Source organism: Thunnus maccoyii, chromosome 22 (genome assembly GCF_910596095.1).
Source record: "Thunnus maccoyii chromosome 22, fThuMac1.1, whole genome shotgun sequence".
Classification (NCBI taxonomy): Eukaryota; Metazoa; Chordata; class Actinopteri; order Scombriformes; family Scombridae; genus Thunnus; species Thunnus maccoyii.
Window position 1 is genome coordinate 26,296,128 of NC_056554.1, and position 19,101 is coordinate 26,315,228.

The 19,101-nt window shown below is 43.9% G+C and overlaps 1 protein-coding gene across 3 annotated transcripts in view; it reads left to right on the plus strand.

Moving 5' to 3' along the window:
• LOC121889585 (ephrin type-B receptor 4b-like) overlaps positions 1 to 11,859 on the plus strand; it is a 36,372-nt gene extending 24,513 nt beyond the window's left edge. For all 3 annotated transcript variants that reach the window (XM_042401644.1, XM_042401646.1, XM_042401647.1), the window contains exons 14-21: positions 891 to 1,138; positions 2,814 to 2,960; positions 3,081 to 3,149; positions 3,293 to 3,342; positions 3,436 to 3,535; positions 4,485 to 4,678; positions 5,968 to 6,126; positions 7,687 to 11,859. In XM_042401644.1, coding sequence (XP_042257578.1) covers positions 891 to 1,138; positions 2,814 to 2,960; positions 3,081 to 3,149; positions 3,293 to 3,342; positions 3,436 to 3,535; positions 4,485 to 4,678; positions 5,968 to 6,126; positions 7,687 to 7,792 — 1,073 coding nt within the window. In that variant the 3' untranslated portion in view covers positions 7,793 to 11,859. The remainder of the gene's footprint in view (positions 1 to 890; positions 1,139 to 2,813; positions 2,961 to 3,080; positions 3,150 to 3,292; positions 3,343 to 3,435; positions 3,536 to 4,484; positions 4,679 to 5,967; positions 6,127 to 7,686) is intronic.
• The last annotated feature ends 7,242 nt before the right edge of the window (positions 11,860 to 19,101 follow it).

Sequence of the window (19,101 nt, forward strand, 5' to 3'; positions counted from 1 at the left end):
TAGGAACTTTTTTGGGCTGCATGAAGGTGACAACACAATAACGTTTGAGTGCTTTAAAACACTCAGTAAGTCGTCTTACAGCGAGGCTTTTAGTTTGTACAGGTTTCCTGGAGAGCTGAGAAAGACTGTCTGCCAGAAGTGTTGGTGAACTTTGACCCCTGAGAGGAGAACATTAAGTTTCCCATCATCAGGAGGAACCGCGTTCATGCTGTAAAAACATCAAATCTGGTTCATTCTCCAACATGAATCCAGTTTTATTAAAAGTAAACATGAGACTGTGTGTGTGTGTGTGTGTGTCTGTCGTAGGCTACTTTCAGGGACAGATCTCAGACTAAAGACCAGTTATCTGGAGACAAGCCGTGTCCCCTAACTGGTAAAAAGCTGAGTTTTGGGTCAGTGGTTAGTGTTGGGGGAAGTCTCCAGGAAAACAATGTAAGTCTATGTAAAGTCCCCAAAAGTGACCTAGGGCAACATGTGTGTGTGTGTGTGTGTGTGTAGCTACTGTAACAGCAGTAGTCTCTGGTGATGACATTAGTGAGATGTAACTGGATAGCTGTTACCGCGGAAACAATGGTGCAAGGTTTTCACCACCGCCTGGATAACACACACACACACACGCTCTGCATGTATGTGCGTGTTGTATGAAGTGTGGACATGTTGGTATGTGCTAATGAGCCTTAAAGGAACAGTACACACCTCTGCGGTATTAAAGACAGAGAGTTGAGCTCTGCTGTGATTGGCTCTGACAGGTGGCGTTCCTCAGGGTTCTGTACTCGGTCCTCTGTGTTCTTTATTTAAAGAACCTTTACGGCTGTGTGTTCCCTCGCCGGCCGGGTCGTCTCATATTAACGATCATCAGTCTAACGCAGCCTCCTCGTGTACCTGTCCAGGTGAGTTCGGTGAGGTGTGCCGGGGGCGGCTACGGATCCCGGGCCGGAAGGAGAACTACGTGGCCATCAAGACGCTGAAGGGCGGCTACACGGACAAGCAGAGGCGGGACTTCCTGTCGGAGGCGTCCATCATGGGTCAGTTCCAGCACCCGAACATCATCCACCTGGAGGGCGTCATCACCACTTCCTGTCCCGTCATGATCATCACCGAGTTCATGGAGAACGGAGCGCTCGACAGCTTCCTGAGGGTGAGACAGGCAGCTCCATCCTTACCTGTCTGTCTCTACCTGTCTGTCTCTACCTGTCTCACTCTACCTGCCTGTATCTACCTGTCTCTCTCTACCTTTCTCTCTCCACCTGTCTCACTCTACCTGCCTGTATCTACCTGTCTCACTCCACCTGTCTCTATCCACCTGTCTCACTCTACCTGTCTCTCTCTACCTGTCTGTCTCTACCTGTCTCTCTCTACCTGTCTCACTCTACCTGTCTCTCTCTACCTGTCTGTCTCTACCTGTCTCTCTCTACCTGTCTCACTCTACCTGTCTCTCTCTACCTGTCTGTCTCTACCTGTCTCTCTACCTGTCTCACTCCACCTGTCTCTATCCACCTGTCTCACTCTACCTGTCTCTCTCCACCTGTCTGTCTCCACCTGTCTCACTCTACCTGTCTCTCTCTACCTGTCTGTCTCTACCTGTCTCTCTCTACCTGTCTGTCTCTACCTGTCTCTCTCTACCTGTCTCACTCCACCTGTCTCTATCCACCTGTCTCACTCTACCTGTCTCTCTCTACCTGTCTGTCTCTACCTGTCTCTCTCTACCTGTCTGTCTCTACCTGTCTCTCTCTACCTGTCTCACTCCACCTGTCTCTATCCACCTGTCTCACTCTACCTGTCTCTCTCCACCTGTCTGTCTCTACCTGTCTCACTCTACCTGTCTCACTTTACCTGTCTCTCTCCACCTGTCTGTCTCTACCTGTCTCTCTCTACCTGTCTCACTCTACCTGTCTCTCTCTACCTGTCTCTATCCACCTGTCTCACTCTACCTGTCTCTCTCCACCTGTCTGTCTCTACCTGTCTCACTCTACCTGTCTCACTTTACCTGTCTCTCTCCACCTGTCTGTCTCTACCTGTCTCTCTCTACCTGTCTCTCTCTACCTGTCTGTCTCTACCTGTCTCTCTCTACCTGTCTCACTCTACCTGTCTCACTCTACCTGTCTCTCTCCACCTGTCTGTCTCTACCTGTCTCTCTCTACTCGTCTCTCTCCACCCGTTTCTCTCTACCTGTCTCTCTCCACCTGTCTCACTCCACCTGTCTCTATCCACCTGTCTCACTCTACCTGTCTCTCTCTACCTGTCTGTCTCTACCTGTCTCTCTCTACCTGTCTGTCTCTACCTGTCTCTCTCTACCTGTCTCACTCTACCTGTCTCTCTCTACCTGTCTGTCTCTACCTGTCTCTCTCTACCTGTCTCACTCCACCTGTCTCTATCCACCTGTCTCACTCTACCTGTCTCTCTCCACCTGTCTGTCTCTACCTGTCTCTCTCTACCTGTCTGTCTCTACCTGTCTCTCTCTACCTGTCTGTCTCTACCTGTCTCTCTCTACCTGTCTCACTCCACCTGTCTCTATCCACCTGTCTCACTCTACCTGTCTCTCTCCACCTGTCTGTCTCTACCTGTCTCTCTCTACCTGTCTCACTCTACCTGTCTCACTCTACCTGTCTGTCTCTACCTGTCTCTCTCTACCTGTCTCACTCTACCTGTCTCTCTCTACCTGTCTCTCTCCACCTGTCTGTCTCTACCTGTCTCTCTCTACCTGTCTCACTCTACCTGTCTCACTCCAGCTGTCTCACTCCAGCTGTCTCACTCCACCTGTCTCTCTCCACCTGTCTCACTCTACCTGTCTCACTCTACCTGTCTGTCTGCAGATGAATGACGGACAGTTCACCACCATCCAGCTGGTGGGGATGCTGCGTGGCATCGCGGCGGGGATGAAGTATCTGTCCGACATGAGCTTCGTCCACCGAGACCTGGCAGCTCGCAACATCCTGGTCAACTCCAACCTGGTCTGTAAGGTGAGACGGTCTGCACACCTGTCTGTCTGCCTGCACACCTGTCTGTCTGCCTGCACACCTGTCTGTCTTACGTCAGTTTGAAGGATCCTGGTAATAAACTGTTGTGTTTTTCGTGTTCAGGTGTCAGACTTTGGTCTCAGCAGGGTCCTGACTGAAAACTCGTCTGACCCGACGTACACCAGCTCTCTGGTAAGACCTGATTCATCATGATGACAGCCCTGCAAGTGCTGCATTTGGTTTATATTTGATGTTTTCTGACGTGTGGAGTTCCTCAGGGCTCTGCTCTCGGTCCTCTTCTGTTCTGTCTTTATCTGACTGTGTGTTTCTGTCAGGGAGGGAAGATTCCTATTCGCTGGACGGCTCCTGAAGCCATCGCCTACAGGTGAGGATCAGCGCCGCAGCTTGTCGTAGACGATCAGCCGTATTAAACTCACTATGAGTGAATTAACATCGTTATGTAATTGACTGATTGCAGGAAGTTCACGTCGGCCAGCGATGGGTGGAGTTACGGCATCGTCATGTGGGAAGTGATGTCATACGGAGAGCGACCGTACTGGGACATGAGCAACCAGGACGTAAGAAAACAAACACGTTAAAACCTCCGAAAGAAAAAAACTAAAACACAAAACAAAACGACTTCAAATAATAGAAACAGTTTCATATTAATAACTCTCACCCGTCTCTCTCTCACCCGTCTCTCTCACTCGTCTCTCTCTCACCCGTCTCTCTCTCACCCGTCTCTCTCTCACCCGTCTCTCTCACTCGTCTCTCTCTCACCTGTCTCTCTCACTCGTCTCTCTCTCACCCGTCTCTCTCTCACCCGTCTCTCTCTCACCTGTCTCTCTCACCCGTCTCTCTCACCCGTCTCTCTCTCACCCGTCTCTCTCTCACCCGTCTCTCTCTCACCCGTCTCTCTCACCCGTCTCTCTCACCCGTCTCTCTCACCCGTCTCTCTCTCACCCGTCTCTCTCTCACCCGTCTCTCTCACTCGTCTCTCTCTCACCCGTCTCTCTCTCACCCGTCTCTCTCTCACCCGTCTCTCTCACTCGTCTCTCTCTCACCCGTCTCTCTCTCACCCGTCTCTCTCTCACCTGTCTCTCTCTCACCCGTCTCTCTCTCACCCGTCTCTCTCTCACCCGTCTCTCTCACCCGTCTCTCTCTCACCTGTCTCTCTCTCACCCGTCTCTCTCACCCGTCTCTCTCTCACTCGTCTCTCTCTCACCCGTCTCTCTCATCCGTCTCTCTCTCACCTGTCTCTCTCTCACCTGTCTCTCTCTCACCCGTCTCTCTCTCACCCGTCTCTCTCTCACCCGTCTCTCTCACCCGTCTCTCTCACCCGTCTCTCTCTCACCTGTCTCTCTCTCACCCGTCTCTCTCACCCGTCTCTCTCTCACCTGTCTCTCTCTCACCCGTCTCTCTCTCACCCGTCTCTCTCTCACCCGTCTCTCTCTCACCTGTCTCTCTCTCACCCGTCTCTCTCTCACCTGTCTCTCTCTCACCCGTCTCCCTGCGTCTGTCCGTCAGGTGATCAACGCCATCGAGCAGGACTACCGGCTGCCGCCGCCGCCGGACTGCCCCGCCTCTCTGCACTCGCTCATGCTGGACTGCTGGCAGAAGGAACGAGCCAATCGGCCGAGGTTCTGCGACGTGGTGTCGGCGCTCGACAGGCTGATCCGTAACCCCGCCTCCCTGAAGGTGACGATCGCGGACGGACCGAGGTGAGGGTCGTTAGAGAGAGTTTGATTGGCAGCTGTGGAATGTCATTCATGCAGCAGCTGCTGGGGTTCAGGGGTCAAAGGTCAGAGTCTGGCGTGGAGACAAAGGCAGGCACACACACACACACACACACACTCAAACAAAACATGTGTGTGTGTGTGTGTGTGTGTGTGCAGGGGGCGGGGCTTGTGAGCCTCCCAGCTGTGTGATTGGCAGCTGTTTATACAGACAGAGTTGTTTACAGGAGCAGGTGCAGAACAGTTCACATTCCTGGATTAAAGCTCAGAGCGAAGCAATATCCTGTCTGTCTGCCGGCTGCCTGTCTGTCTGACATGTAGAGTTTAGAAAAGTGACGACAGCATCGGTTCGTACCTGCAGATGTGGACAGCTGTGTGTGACTCAGAAGTTTCTGTCTCGCTGAAGAGTCGGATGTTCAGACCGATTCCTCCGTAGCGTCTAAGAAGCTACAGCTAGCTTAGCTTAGCGTAGCATAAAGACTGGAGACGAGACATGAGAGAGGAATCGACCTGAACGTCTGACTCAGCAAGAAAGTAGAAACTTTTCCTTTACAAAAATAATCTAAGGAAAAGACACTATCCAGGTGCATTATGGGAACTGTAGGATCCAGTGTTTGTGGAGTTTGAGCCAAACAAGAGACGTATTCTGTCCAAATCTGACGGGCGGGGGGGGGGGGGGGTGTTTAGGTGGCCGGTCTCGACTGCAGCAGCCTGTGGTGAGAAAGTTGATCCAGAATCAACCCGACGTCACGCTGCGGCGGCCAATCACAGCCGGCGATCAGACTGATCAGATCTGTAAACTCTGCCATGAGGGAGGACGTTTCTCTTCAAAGTAAAGTCAGACTCTGCTGTCGGCTTCCTGACTGACGAGAGAGAGATGATGAATAATGATAATGATGATAAAATGTTATTTTCTGATTGGTTCACGGCGGTTATGTTCTAGAGCACAACACACCCACACCTCCGCTCAACCCTGCGGCGGTGCTGCAACGCCTGATCTGGTCTGAATACGACCTAAAAGTCAGGATATCTGCTCAGATTTATATCATTTAAACAACTTCAGAAACAATAAACAACAAAACATCAGTGACATAAAACGGACAAACACACCCTGAACTCTGCTACAGAGACGTCTGAAGGTTTCCAGACAGTCGACATCTCCGCATGGGATCAAACTTTCACATATTTCCAGTCTAGAAGTGCAGGTCTAAACCTGAAACTCTTCTGTCAGCTCGTCATGGTTCAGTATCATTAATCCTGTCTGTCTGTCTCAGCTCATCACAGCCTCTGTTGGACCAGCGCCCCCCCCCTTCCCTCTCAGCCTGTAGTTCAGTCTCCGAGTGGCTTCGAGCCATAAAGATGGAGAGATACGAGCAGAGCTTCCTGCAAGCTGGATTCACCAGCCTGGACATCGTCTCGCAGATCAACACCGAGTAAGATTCACTACATACATCCTCCAAGTTCTGATACACAAACCAGTTTTCAGTTTCTGGACTTTTTCTCTAATCTTTGATTTTTGCTGAAATATTGGATCATTGGAAAAATCACTATTTGGTGGAGCTGTTAACAACTCATAGACATGTGAAATGTGACCCCGACTACACACTGCTTTTTGTAAGACGTCAAAAGACAAAAAGGTTGGAAACCACTGGTTTCATCTTTAACAATGTGTTGTATTTTAAAAGCTTGTTATATTATCCATTGTGTCAAATCTTCATCTGAAAAGTAACTAAAGCTGTCAAATAAATGTAGTGGAGTAGAAAGCAGAGCCAGCGCCAGACAACAAGGCGGCTTGAGGTTTTCACGGATGGGCATTCCTTTTTAGATCGGACATTTTTTTTGGTAGTGTAACGTGAATGAGATGAATTGCTGTCTATACATAAAAGAGGAAATAACATGATAATAACTAATCCAACACTGTACAACCCTTGTTATGAGAGTAGCTACAAACAAAAATTGAACAATGGATATGTTACAATTCAGAACTTCCTCTGAAACCGCAGTCAGAACATGCCACGACGGGCCAGAATAAAAAAAACACCGGCTTACCTGCAGCTACTATTCCTGCACAAGGTGGAGTCTTCTGGGCTTTGAGTTGAAAAGGTTCATTAAGTCGTCGTAATCCGAAGTGTCAGTTGGTTCTCTTTCAAAAGACAAGATGTGTCAAGTTGGTGCGCCTGGATCTGGTGTTTGGTGACTGAATGGATCCTTTAGCGCCAACAAACGTCTCACGACCATCCTTTCCGCGACTTCTCTTCATGCACCCAACATGCGTCATCCTCTAGACGAGTTTTTCATAGAGAGCTGTTTAGCCGTAGTTTCCGACTTTCGTCCAGCTGCTAGCTACACAAAACCGCCTTCTGACAGCAAATGCACAATGTAGCGTAATGTCAGTCATGTACACTAACAGAGGAAGTTCATATGAATCTGATAGGGCGGGAAAACTGTCAATCTGAATGTCGGGGTGGCACAAAAACCCAGTTGGACAGACATTGCCCTCCAATGCCTACCGTGCCGCCAGCGGTGGTAGAAAGTACAATATTTCCCTCTGAAATGTAGTGAAGTGGAAGTATAAAGTAGCATCACATGGAAATACTCAAGTAAAGTACAAGTACCTCAAAATTATACTTAAGTACAGTACTTGAGTAAATGTGCTTAGTTACTTTTGTATTTTTCTAAAAGAAAACTGAATCTCTTTTTTTAATCAAATCTTATTTTTCATTAGAAGATATGAATACAAACACTATACAGCCATTGAACACATCATAATATGCCAGTCAGAGAAATATAGAACATACCACCATATGGCAGAGTTCACCCTCAGCCCAGTCCAAGAAAACTGAATCTTTAAGATTTTTTAGTGGCAAGTAAATTTGAGTTCCCTTGTATAGTAAATGTATAAAAGAATTGATTCATAGTTCAGTTTTTGGCTGAAGATTTAAGTTTTATCTGTGTTTTTGGCTCTTATCTCTTTCCGTACTTTGTTTCCATAGAGACCTGCTCAGAGTGGGCGTGACCCTCGCCGGCCACCAGAAGAAAATCCTCTTCTCCATCCAGACACTCAGGATACAAAAAGCTCCGCCCACCCTGCTCTACTGACCAATCACAGCGCCGCCTCGTCATACTGTCCAAAACCACAACACTCAGGATGCATTTTTACTGATTCAACCCAACTTTATGACCAATCAGAGACCGCCTCCTGATGGTCAGACCGATGAGAGTCCTCAGCTGTGACATTAAGGATGCACAAAACTTTCACAGCGACTCAGAACACTAAATAATGAGGATTCTCCTGATGCTTCATACTTTTTAATTCAGGTGCAACAACACTCTGTCTACTTTGTTATTTTGACCAATCAGAACCAGCCACAGAGAAGTTTTTAGACTTAAGCTAGCGCCCAGCTGGTAAACACTCAGGATCATACCAGCCATCCACTGCTCAGGAAACCCAAAGATCCTCCTACCTTGACCTGATTGGTCACTTTTTAATCCCTGAAATCCCTTAAAATCCTAGACTCACAGGACACCAACCAACCAGCATCCAGCACATAAAAAACAAATTTTGTTCAAATGACGCATCTGATTGGACGTGGAGACGTTGTAACTGGCCCCTCTGGCCCTGCTGTTACCACTAAGCCCCGCCCACTGCATGAAAGCACAGCTGGGATTGGTTCCCAGCTGTGTTCGTCACACAGTAACAGCAGGTTGGTGCTGTGCTGGTTGGATTTGCACAGCAGAAAAACAGGAATCCCAGCAGATCAAGGACTGAATGGTCTCTATTGGATTTTATTGGAAATGCAAAGATTTGTTCTTTCATGATGTTTTTGTGTAAAAACAAAGAAAACTCTTCACGGGATCAGTTGATGGTCATAACTAAAGCTCCCAAACTGCCACTGCCACTACGACTGCCAAAAACCGAGACATTTAGGAGCGAAGGGACTTTTATTTCGAGCTGGAAGGTGTCCGAGTGAATTTTCAGTACTGTGGATATCTCCAAATACTCTATTAGGAGTATTCTGTGATTTTATCTGAACACTTTTTTAGGAATTATTGTGGATTTTTTAAAGAATGTTGTGGAATCTGCGCAGGAACATTTCTGACTCCCAGAAATTCCAAACAGACTAGTCGGTAAACTCAGTCAGTTTGGGAATATTTACCCGAGGGACATCTGGAGGTTCTGGAGGGATTTATGTGGTGATATGCAAAAAGGTTCTGGTAAAGGATCAGTGTCATACTCTTCATAACCTGTGAGGAATATTCCGGGGTCGCCTCGGAAAACAATGTGGAACATTTTGAGGAAATCTTTGGGAATCTTTGAGAATACTGCCCACGCTTTTGTGGAAATATTTTGAGAACTTTTTTCTCAAGGCATTATCCAAATTACTGTGATTGTTCAGGTGATGAAATTCCCTGGAATACTAGAAGACTTTCAAGAAGCCTTTCGGGAATATTTACGTCACATTACTGAACTCTTGAACAGGACTACGAGTTTTTCAAACTGTGGTTTGACACCCACAAATGGTTGTAAGTCCAATTCTGGTGCTTTTTTTTTTTGAGGTTGTAAAAGTACTCTATTTTAATGAGCCTGTGTCCTCAAAAGTTCCCACACTGAGGGGTCTAGAACTGTTTTTAAACTTTAAATTGATACTTCAACCAAGATCTATCGTTTCAATATCAAACACTAATCCTTGCAGAGTTGAAAGGTTTGTTAAGAGTTTGCAGTCTGGTAAAGAGTTGGTGCTCAGCTAGGAGTTGAAATGGGGGAAAAAGTACTAAAGATTTGTGGTTGAGAATCACTTTAAAGCTTTTTATTTTCAACCTTCTGGAACAAAACCACAGCAGAGAAAGATTCCAGTTTCCAGAGAATAAGCAGATTTTAGCTGATTCAACAAAAAAACAGTTTGAAGAAGTAAAAAGTAATTTTATGATGTTTTTGAAAAGTCCCAGATCCCTGAGTGTGGGAACTGTTCCAGGTTTGAGGACGTCACCGGAAATATTGGAACTATTGGAACTATTGGAACTATTGAACTGTTAATGGTTTTATATTTTAGCACTTTTTGTACCTGATATTTGACTATGATCATGTTTTTAAGCCGAGTAGAGTGATCAATGTTTTTATACTAAACATACATTTCAGGAAAAAGTTTCATTTTGTAAAGAAAAGAAAAATAACAAAAAATATTTGTCTCGTGTTTCAAAGCTCTCTGGGACGAAGGTGAATGAGAGGATCTGATATTCAGGACCAAAGATCACGTCTGAAGTCAGTCAGTTGTTTGGCCCTCAGGAACAAGAGCATGTGTCTGATTCACCACTTAAATGTCTGATAATTCCCCTTTGATCAGCTCTAAAACACCACATATCAATGCTTAACATATTCCCCAACATGTGACAGAAGACTTTAATCTTGCTCTGATTCCGGTGTCTGGAGGTGTCTCATCTGTTCCCACTGACAAACATTCATTCATGTGATAAGAAAAGTCTGAAGGTAATTTGGACAAAACCTTCAGAAGTCTAAAAATGTCACACAGTTATCTTTAAGTTCCTGCTAAAGTAAAGAATATCTGAACATTGCTGTGAAACAGTGTTTTCAATAATAGGAACATTTTATTCCAGTCTGCCTCCGTCCCGTCAAGAGTCGAGTTTACTAGAAGCAGTTAACATGTTTGATGTTTGACTGAGGAAGTGTAGATTTCAGAGCTGTTATTTCTATAAATAAAATAAAACCTTCAACAACCTGTAAAACTGCAAACATCTCGTTCACAGCAGAAGACATTTTTCTGGCCATTTATGTGTCTTTAGCTCAGGAAGACATCTTTTCTTAAAAAACGGCAACACTTTATTTCACAGGTCCTTTAATTTTACACTAATTAACTGGAAGTTTTCTGAGTAATTTGTAGGTATTTAACATTAAATTTTTAGGATATTTTACAAGTTTAAACAGTTAAGTTGGTTTATTTGGTGATTTTTCTTTAACTGACAGAAAATACTCAGTTTTCATTGTGTTGTTTTGTGTGTCAAACTACTTATTAGCATGTTATGCACATATAATGAGCACATTTCTCGTACACTACCAAAGTACATAATCCTTTCCAAGAAATGTCCTAAGAATGAACAGTTACACAGCAGCTACTTTTAGGAAATTATTGAAAAAAAACAAAACTACACACTGAAAACTACATATTTTCTGTCAGTTAAACAATTGTCCAAAAGAAGGGGACCTGTGAAGTAAAGCGTTACCAAAAAAAACACAGTACAGCCCAAACTAAACCATACCAGTCCCATAACCCCACCAACCCTCCACTCCAACTCCTGCAGGCAAGAATTCAACAGCACATTAACAGTTAATAGTGAGAGTTCATACCAGAAAGTGATCAACTCACTTAGAAACACAATATGAGAGAAAAAGACGGAGAATTCCCAGACGTTCCCGTTATTCCTCCCACCTGAGAAGCTCTGATTGACTTTTCCAACCAGCTGAATAAATCCTAGATGTGGGCAGTGATTCAGGCTACTCCTGTACCCTCCGAGCAAGATTAAATAAACATTTGTCAACCAAATCAGGTCATGAATACGTTGTGAAGTGACCACCAAACCTTCTTTACTTTAATTAGATGCTTTTTAAGAACTTTGCAGCTTATTTTCAGCCTTTTTTTTTACCACAATAACTGAAAGAGCCGAGTGGATCAGTGCAGAAACCCAGTATGTCTGTAATATTTGACTGGTGATCAGATTAAACATAACCTGATTAAATAATGTGATTCATTCAGTTCAGCTGTCAGCACTACAGCACTACAGGGAGGGTTTCCATGGCAACTCCCAGCCTCCTTTACTGTATACTGGACTGATGCATGATGGGGTCTTCACATTGAAGGCTGCTGCGGTGATGTCATTGTTGTTGTTGATTGGGGGATTCAGGAGCAAACTGTCGCTGTTGGAGATCATGTGACCTGACGTTCACCTCCGGTCCTTTCACTGTCGGAGTAACGTCGTAACGTCCGTCCTTGTTTGTCCCGTCCACTCTGAGTTATATCTGTCAACACGACTTCTATAAATCCATTCATGAATGAAAATATTATGGTTGTTATTATTGATATATAAGAGAATGTCCACGGGTTGAAGGGGAGTCTCTGTCAGCCAATCACAATAAAGATGAACCGTCCCGCCCAGTGAGATGTCCTGTTGTCAGTCTGTGTGTGTTTGTGTGTGTAACTGGTCACAGGTTTCAGGTTACGATGTTCTGCAGGATCAACTGGACCAAAGTGATGAACGGACGGTCAGTCAGGAGTCCAATCAAATCATTCCTCCTGTTCATACTGACCATTAGAAGATCCCTTCATAATGACCTTACAATGGAAGTGATGGAGGACAAAACCCACAGTCTGAAGCTAATATGAAGCTTCAGCGTCCAAATGAGTCAAATCAAGTAGATATCTTTCAACGTTACAGTCTTTTTAGTGCCAAAGTCCCTCTTTTTGTTACTATACTTCCACCTGCAGCTCAACAGGGAAACACTGTCCGAGGAAACACAAAGAGGGAATTTGATGCTAAAAAGACTGTAAATGTGTCAGATATCCACTTGATATGACTAACTCAGACTGCTGAAGCTGAATAGAAGCTTCACACAGACTTTTAAATGACTGTGTGGACACACTGTGGATTTTGGCCTCCATCACTTCCATTGAAAACACATTTGAAGGATCTTTTAATATCCAGTATGAACAGGAGGAATGATTACAGACACCTGACTGCTGGTTTAACACACTGGGAACACTGGGAACTCGTCCTTTAAGAAGTGCCTCGCATGTCTTCTCACTACATTCGATCTCTGATCAATATTTCCCTGGTGACCTTTGAACCCAAAACACAAAAAGTGCTTTGACTCTTCAAACCGCGCAGAGAGATTAGTTTCACGTGTTTCCAGTGTTGACTGTGCTAAGTTGTATGTTATGAGCCAAAGTTTAAAAGTCTTCTATCAGTTATAAATTGGACTTTTTATTATTTTATACTTTCGCACATGAATCATTCTTTTATGTTTTTCTTGTGTCAGACAAAAAGAGGTAAATCAGCTCCTTCAGTAGTTTGTTTTAGCTGTTTTAACTGAATCTCAACTTGGAAAATGTGTTAAAAACCTGTTTTAATCTTGCAGCAGACTGAATATTTTTACATCCAAATGGTTCAAAGAGTCTTTAAAGATTCTGGAAATGAGGAAGTCAAGTCAGTTTTATTTATATATAACAGAAGTCGTCTCAGGGCTTTTTCACATAGAGCAGGTCCAGACTCAACATTCCTCCATGAGCAGCACTCGGTGACGCAGTGAGGAAAAACTCCCCTTTAACGGGAAGAAACCTCAAGCAGAACCGGACTCTGACTGGTTGAGAGAGACACAGAGACGCTTAATAACAACAGTAATAATGATAGAAATATATACATATATATATAGAAACTAATCATAATAATAGTAGATGTGGGTGTCAAGCAGGAGCAACCACAACCCACAGAAGCCAGCAATCCATAACCAGGTGGTCCAGGACCCTGATCCACAAGAACCCGTGAGACGAGAAAACACAAGAACTCTGAGGAAGTTAGTAACATGCATTAATGGAGGAGGAGGATCAATCAATCAGACTTTATTTGTATAACACTTTTCATACAAATGCAATGTAACACACAAAGTGCTTTACACAATTACCCCCCCCCCCCCCCCCCCGGTGAGTAAAACCAGGGATGAAAGTTCGGGTATTAAAAGGAAAACAAAGATGGAGATAAAATAATAAAACATTAAAAGAGACGAGATGTGTTGGAGTAAATAAAACCAGAAATAAAAAGTAGGTTATTAATAGAATAAAAGGCAGTAAAACAGGCTAAAACATATAAATAAAACAGATAAATAAATTAAATAAATAAAGTTCAATTAAACGCCGGATTAAAAAGGAAGATCTTGAGTTTGCTTTTAAAATGATCAACACTGAAGCTGTTCTAGAGACGAGGACCGTAGTGATAAAAAGTGGCCTCACTGTGGGTTTTTGTTCTGACTTTAATTAAAAGGCCGCTACCAGAAGACCCAAAGGTTCCAGAGGGTTCATAGGATACAAGCATATCTGATAAAGAGGTAGGACTTAGACCATTAAGAGCTTTATACACCAATAAAAGGGCCTATGCAGCCAATGCAGAGACTTTATATTGGTGTAATGTTTGTTCTCTGTCTGGTCTTCATCAACACACATGCAGCTGATATATTCTCATATTCTATATTCTTCTTAAGTAGAGCATTACAGTAGTCAATCCTGCAGCTAATGAAAGTGTGCAGTAGTGTCTCTGTATTGGCTTGAGAGAGGAACGGTTGCACTCCGGCAATGTTTTTCAAATGATAAAATTCATTCTTAGTGATATTTCTAATGTGAGGTTCAAAACTGAGATCTGAGTCAAAGATGACTTGTGAGTTTTTCACCAGTTGACGGGTATTTGGTGCCGGTGTTTGCAGTTTCACAGTTTCTCTCTCTGAGCTTCAGTATCAATGAACAAGACTTCCGTTTTGTCCCGACTGAGCTGTAAAAAAGTCTCTGCCGTCCATAATTTGATATCTAGAATACGATTAGAAAAGGCACCGACACGACATCGTAAAGCTGTGTGTCATCGGCGTAGCGACGGAGACTGATGATGGTTCCACGTGGCTGCATGTAAAGATTAAACAGAGCAGGACCTGAAACTGAACCTTGAGGAACACCACAATTAATGTCATGGCTTTTAGATGAACATTGATCAATACTCACAAAAATTCTCTTGATAGGATAAGATTTAAACCAGTAAGAAACAGTACCAGAGAGGCCAGTCAAACTGGGAAGTCTGTCTAAAAGAACTGAGTGGTCTCCTGTATCAAAGGCTGCGTTTAAGTACAGTAATACTAATATGGTTGGTCCAAAAACCAAAATTTTGTAAGAGTTCAAAATCATTTAACTGGTTAAAAACAAACTTCTCTAAAATTTTGCTTTAAAATGGTAGATTGTGTTACTGGTCTGTAGCTTTCAAGTATGGAAGCATCCAAGTTGCTTCTCTTCAGAAGAGGTTTAACTGTGACGGTTTTAAGAGCAGAAGGGAAGACGCCCATCTGAAGAGAATAATTTACAATGTCAAGCAAATCTTCATTAAAACTGGAAATGGAATTTAAAAAGCAGTTTGCTGGTTTAAACTGGGAATAACTGACAGCGTCTCAGCATCAACCATTCATACACTGACACTGAAGTAGATTCGATCTAATTGTGTCTATTTTACTTCTGAAGGACTGCAAAATCCTCACATCTGGAGTTGGAAGACATACTGCCTGATGCCCAGTGCATCATGGGAAGTCCCCCAGCAGTCTAGGCCTATAGCAGCATAACTAAGGGCTGATCCAAGGCGAGCCTGGTCGGCCCTAACTATAAGCTTTATCAAAAAGGAAAGTTTTAAGCCTACTCTTAAACATAGAGAGGGGGTCTGCACCCCGGACTGAATCTGGAAGATGGTTCCATAGAAGAGGAGCCTGATAGCTGAAGGCTCTGCCTCCCATTCTACTTTTAAAGACTGTAGGGACCACCAGTAAGCCTGCATACTGGGAGCACAGTGTTCTAGTGGGATAATACGGTACTATGAGCTCTTCAAGATATGATGGTGCCTAACCATTAAGGGCTTTGTAAGTTAGGAGAAGGATTTTAAATTCTATTCTAGATTTTACGTGATCTCTTTTTCTAGTTTTAGTCAGAACACGTGCAGCTGCATTCTGGACCAGCTGGAGAGTCTTTAGAGACTTGTTGGGGTTTTAGTATTTTTAAACCACCTTCTGGGTTTTCAGCCATGCTAGCAGAGCGAGTCAGTCCACCACTTTGGTTCAGACTGAAACATCTCAACAACTATCAGATGGATTGTTGTGGGATCTGGTCTTTGGTGATCCTCTGGTTTCTCCTCTAGCGCCACCATGAGGTTTGACTTTATGGTTCAGAGTGAAATATCTCTGTAACTATTGGAGGGATTGACGTGATATTTGGTACAGATGAATTGGATGAATTGTAATAACGTTGATGTTCCCATCAGCCTCAGCGGTGCAGCATGTTAACATGTTAGCGTTGAACTCGCCTGCAGCCCCACAGATACGCAGAGATCACCTGGTATTTATGTTTTAGGGAAACAGATGTTCAGCTCTGTGACTGGAATGTAAAAATGAATCCATGAGGCACAAACGGGGGGCGAGGTAGACCTGGACACACAGCTACCTGCCAGGTGTCTCGCTGTACAGCACAGACACAATAACTCCTTTAATATTAGATCACATCTTAGCATTGAACATGTTTAAACTCACAGAAACAAACATCCAGACGGTTCAGGTTGACCTACGACCTCCGGGGCGTGTGTGTGTGTTATCAGACAGATGGAGGTGATGGAGTGATGAGTGTGTGACAGACAGACAACAGACCCGATGCAGGGGAGGTGAGAGATGTACGTTGTTGCCATGGTGACGACATCACATCGTCTTCAACCTCAATGTAGTTTTTTTGTACCTCAGCTGATGGTTGGTTCATCTCCTGATTGGCTGAAGCTTTCTGAATATAAATACACAACAGAATACACACTGTGGTTCTGGTCAGGCAGGTGTCCCACTTCAACACACACACACACACCGTGACCGCCACATGTGTTTGAGGTCAGAGGTCACAGCAACTTGAGTAGACACGTGTGTGTGTGTGTGTGTAACCTGAGTCTGCACAAACATTTGGTTAAAGACAGAAACAGAAACAGACAGAAAGTGATTTTCTTTCTATGAATTTAGCAGCTCTTCCCACTTAAACTATATATATAAATGTATATTTATTGTAAATGTCTTTATTTATTATTTTATATCATTAGGGATGACTTAATCGTGTGTATATTTCGAACACAACACAAAGACAGATTGCTTGTATGTGCAAACCATCTTGGCTTTAAACCTGTTCCTGGTTGTGATTCTGATTTAAAATGAAAGGAAACAAGCGACTGCAACGTGAGAGACGCAGTTTGTGTGAAGAGGGAAACTCCACATATCTGTGTAACATGTCTGCCGGTGGTCACGTGACCTCGTTCTCCTCTGAAACTCTTCACTCAGCTCCTGAAACTCTGCTGCTGCTGCTCGTCTCGTCTGACAGAAATGACTTCCAGACGTTCTGCTGCGAATGTTATAAACTCCAGCTGATGTTTAAGGCTGTGTGTGTGTGTGTGTGTGTGTGTGTGTGTGTGTGTGTGTGTGTGAGATGTATAGGAAGGAACATTTCGACATGTTATTTCACTTTAATGAGCACATTGTTCGCAGTGAGACGCCGAGAAATGAAAAAAACTGAAGGTTTGTGTTTCATCTGTGAGAGTTGAGGAGTGTGTGTGTGTGTGTGTGTGTGTGTGTGTGTGTGTGTGTGTGTGTGTGTGTGCGTGTGTGTGTATGTGTGTGTGTGTGTGTGTGTGTGTGTGTGTGTGTGTGTGTTATCCAGATTTTGGCCGCCCTCCTGCTCTGTGTCTCTCTCTGCAGGACGATCAGTACTGACAGCTCTGAAGTGCCTGAATACATGTGTGTTTAATGTGTGTGTGTGTGTGTGTGTGTGTGTGTGTGTGTGTGTGTGTTACATGTGTGTGATTTTTCCAGTTTGGCAGAACCCTCTTGACCTCCAACATCCCAAATCACCCTGGAAACTCCTCAAGAACCTCAGAGACCTCTTTAAGGACTCTTGGAAACTTCTCAGTAACCCTGAAGTCTTCCAGAACCTCTTACAGACATCTAGAACCTCCTCCAGAACCTCTTACAGACATCTAGAACCTCCTCCAGAACCTCTTACAGACATCTAGAACCTCCTCCAGAACCTCTGACTTGCTAGAGTTTCACCGGTACAACCTCCTGAAAAACTTTAGAAACTCTCAGAATTTTAGCAAAGACCTCCAGAGCCCCTCAACCAACTTCTTGAACATCATCATAACTCTTAGAACCATCTTAGAAACCCCTGAAACTCATGGAACCACCAAACCTCAAGTTAGTCCTCTCTAGTACCTTGATAAGGAGCTCTTAACTCCCAGAGTCTCACCAACAACTCTCAGAACCTACTTAACAACCACTGAACCACTGAACTCTACCAGAAACCTCATCAACGACTTGTAGAAACTCTTGGAGAACTTCTGGAACCTCACTGACGACTCTTACAACCTCTTTACGAACCCCAAAATACCCTGTAACCACACCAATACTCTCAGAACCTCCTTAAGGACCTCCAAAACTCCTGGAATTTCAGTGGCAGCTCATAGAACCTCAAGAAGAACCTCTGACACTGCTGGAGCCTCATTGATAGAAACTCCTGGAGTTTTAGAAACAACTATGACGACTCCCTTAAGAACCTCAACCCCCCTGAACCAACTTCTGGAACCACACAGACGACTCTGAGAACCTTTTCAAGAACAACCAGTAACCCAAACATAACTCTTAGGACCATCTGAGAAACCCCTGAAACTCATGGAACCACCAACCCAAAGTCAGTACTCTCTAGCACCTCAATAAAAAGCTCTTAAACTCCCAGAAACCTCACAGAACAGAAAACCTTCAGAAGAACCTCTGAATCCTGAAACCTCACAAACAACCTGTAAAAACTAAAGAACTTACAGAACCTCACCAATGGTTCTTTAAGCTCACCAAGACTCTCAGAACCTCACCAATGGTTCTTTAAGCTCACCAAGACTCTCAGAACCTCACCAATGGTTCTTTAAGCTCACCAAGACTCTGAGAACCTCGCCAATGGTTCTTTAAGCTCACCAAGACTCTCAGAACCTCACCAATGGTTCTTTAAGCTCACCAAGGCTCTCAGAACCTCACCAATGGTTCTTTAAGCTCACAAAGACTCTCAGAACCTCCTGAAGAACCTCTGAAATCCTGAATCTCACAAACACTCGACTGGAAGCTTTGTGAGAACTTTGGCCAATCCACATAGAAACTAAAAACAATACTATGAATACTACTATCACTACTATCACTACTATTACTACTATTACTATTACTACTATCACTACTATTACTACTATTACTACTATCACTACTATTACTATTACTACTATCACTACTATTACTACTATCACTACTATCACTACTATTACTACTATCACTACTATTACTACTATCACTACTATCACTACTAGTACTACTAGTACTACTAGTACTACTATTACTACTATCACTACTATCACTACTATCACTACTATCACTACTATTACTACTATCTCTACTATCACTACTATCACTACTATTACTACTATCACTACTATCACTACTATCACTACTATTACTACTATCACTACTATCACTACTATCACTACTATTACTACTATCACTACTATCACTACTAGTACTACTAGTACTACTATCACTACTATTACTA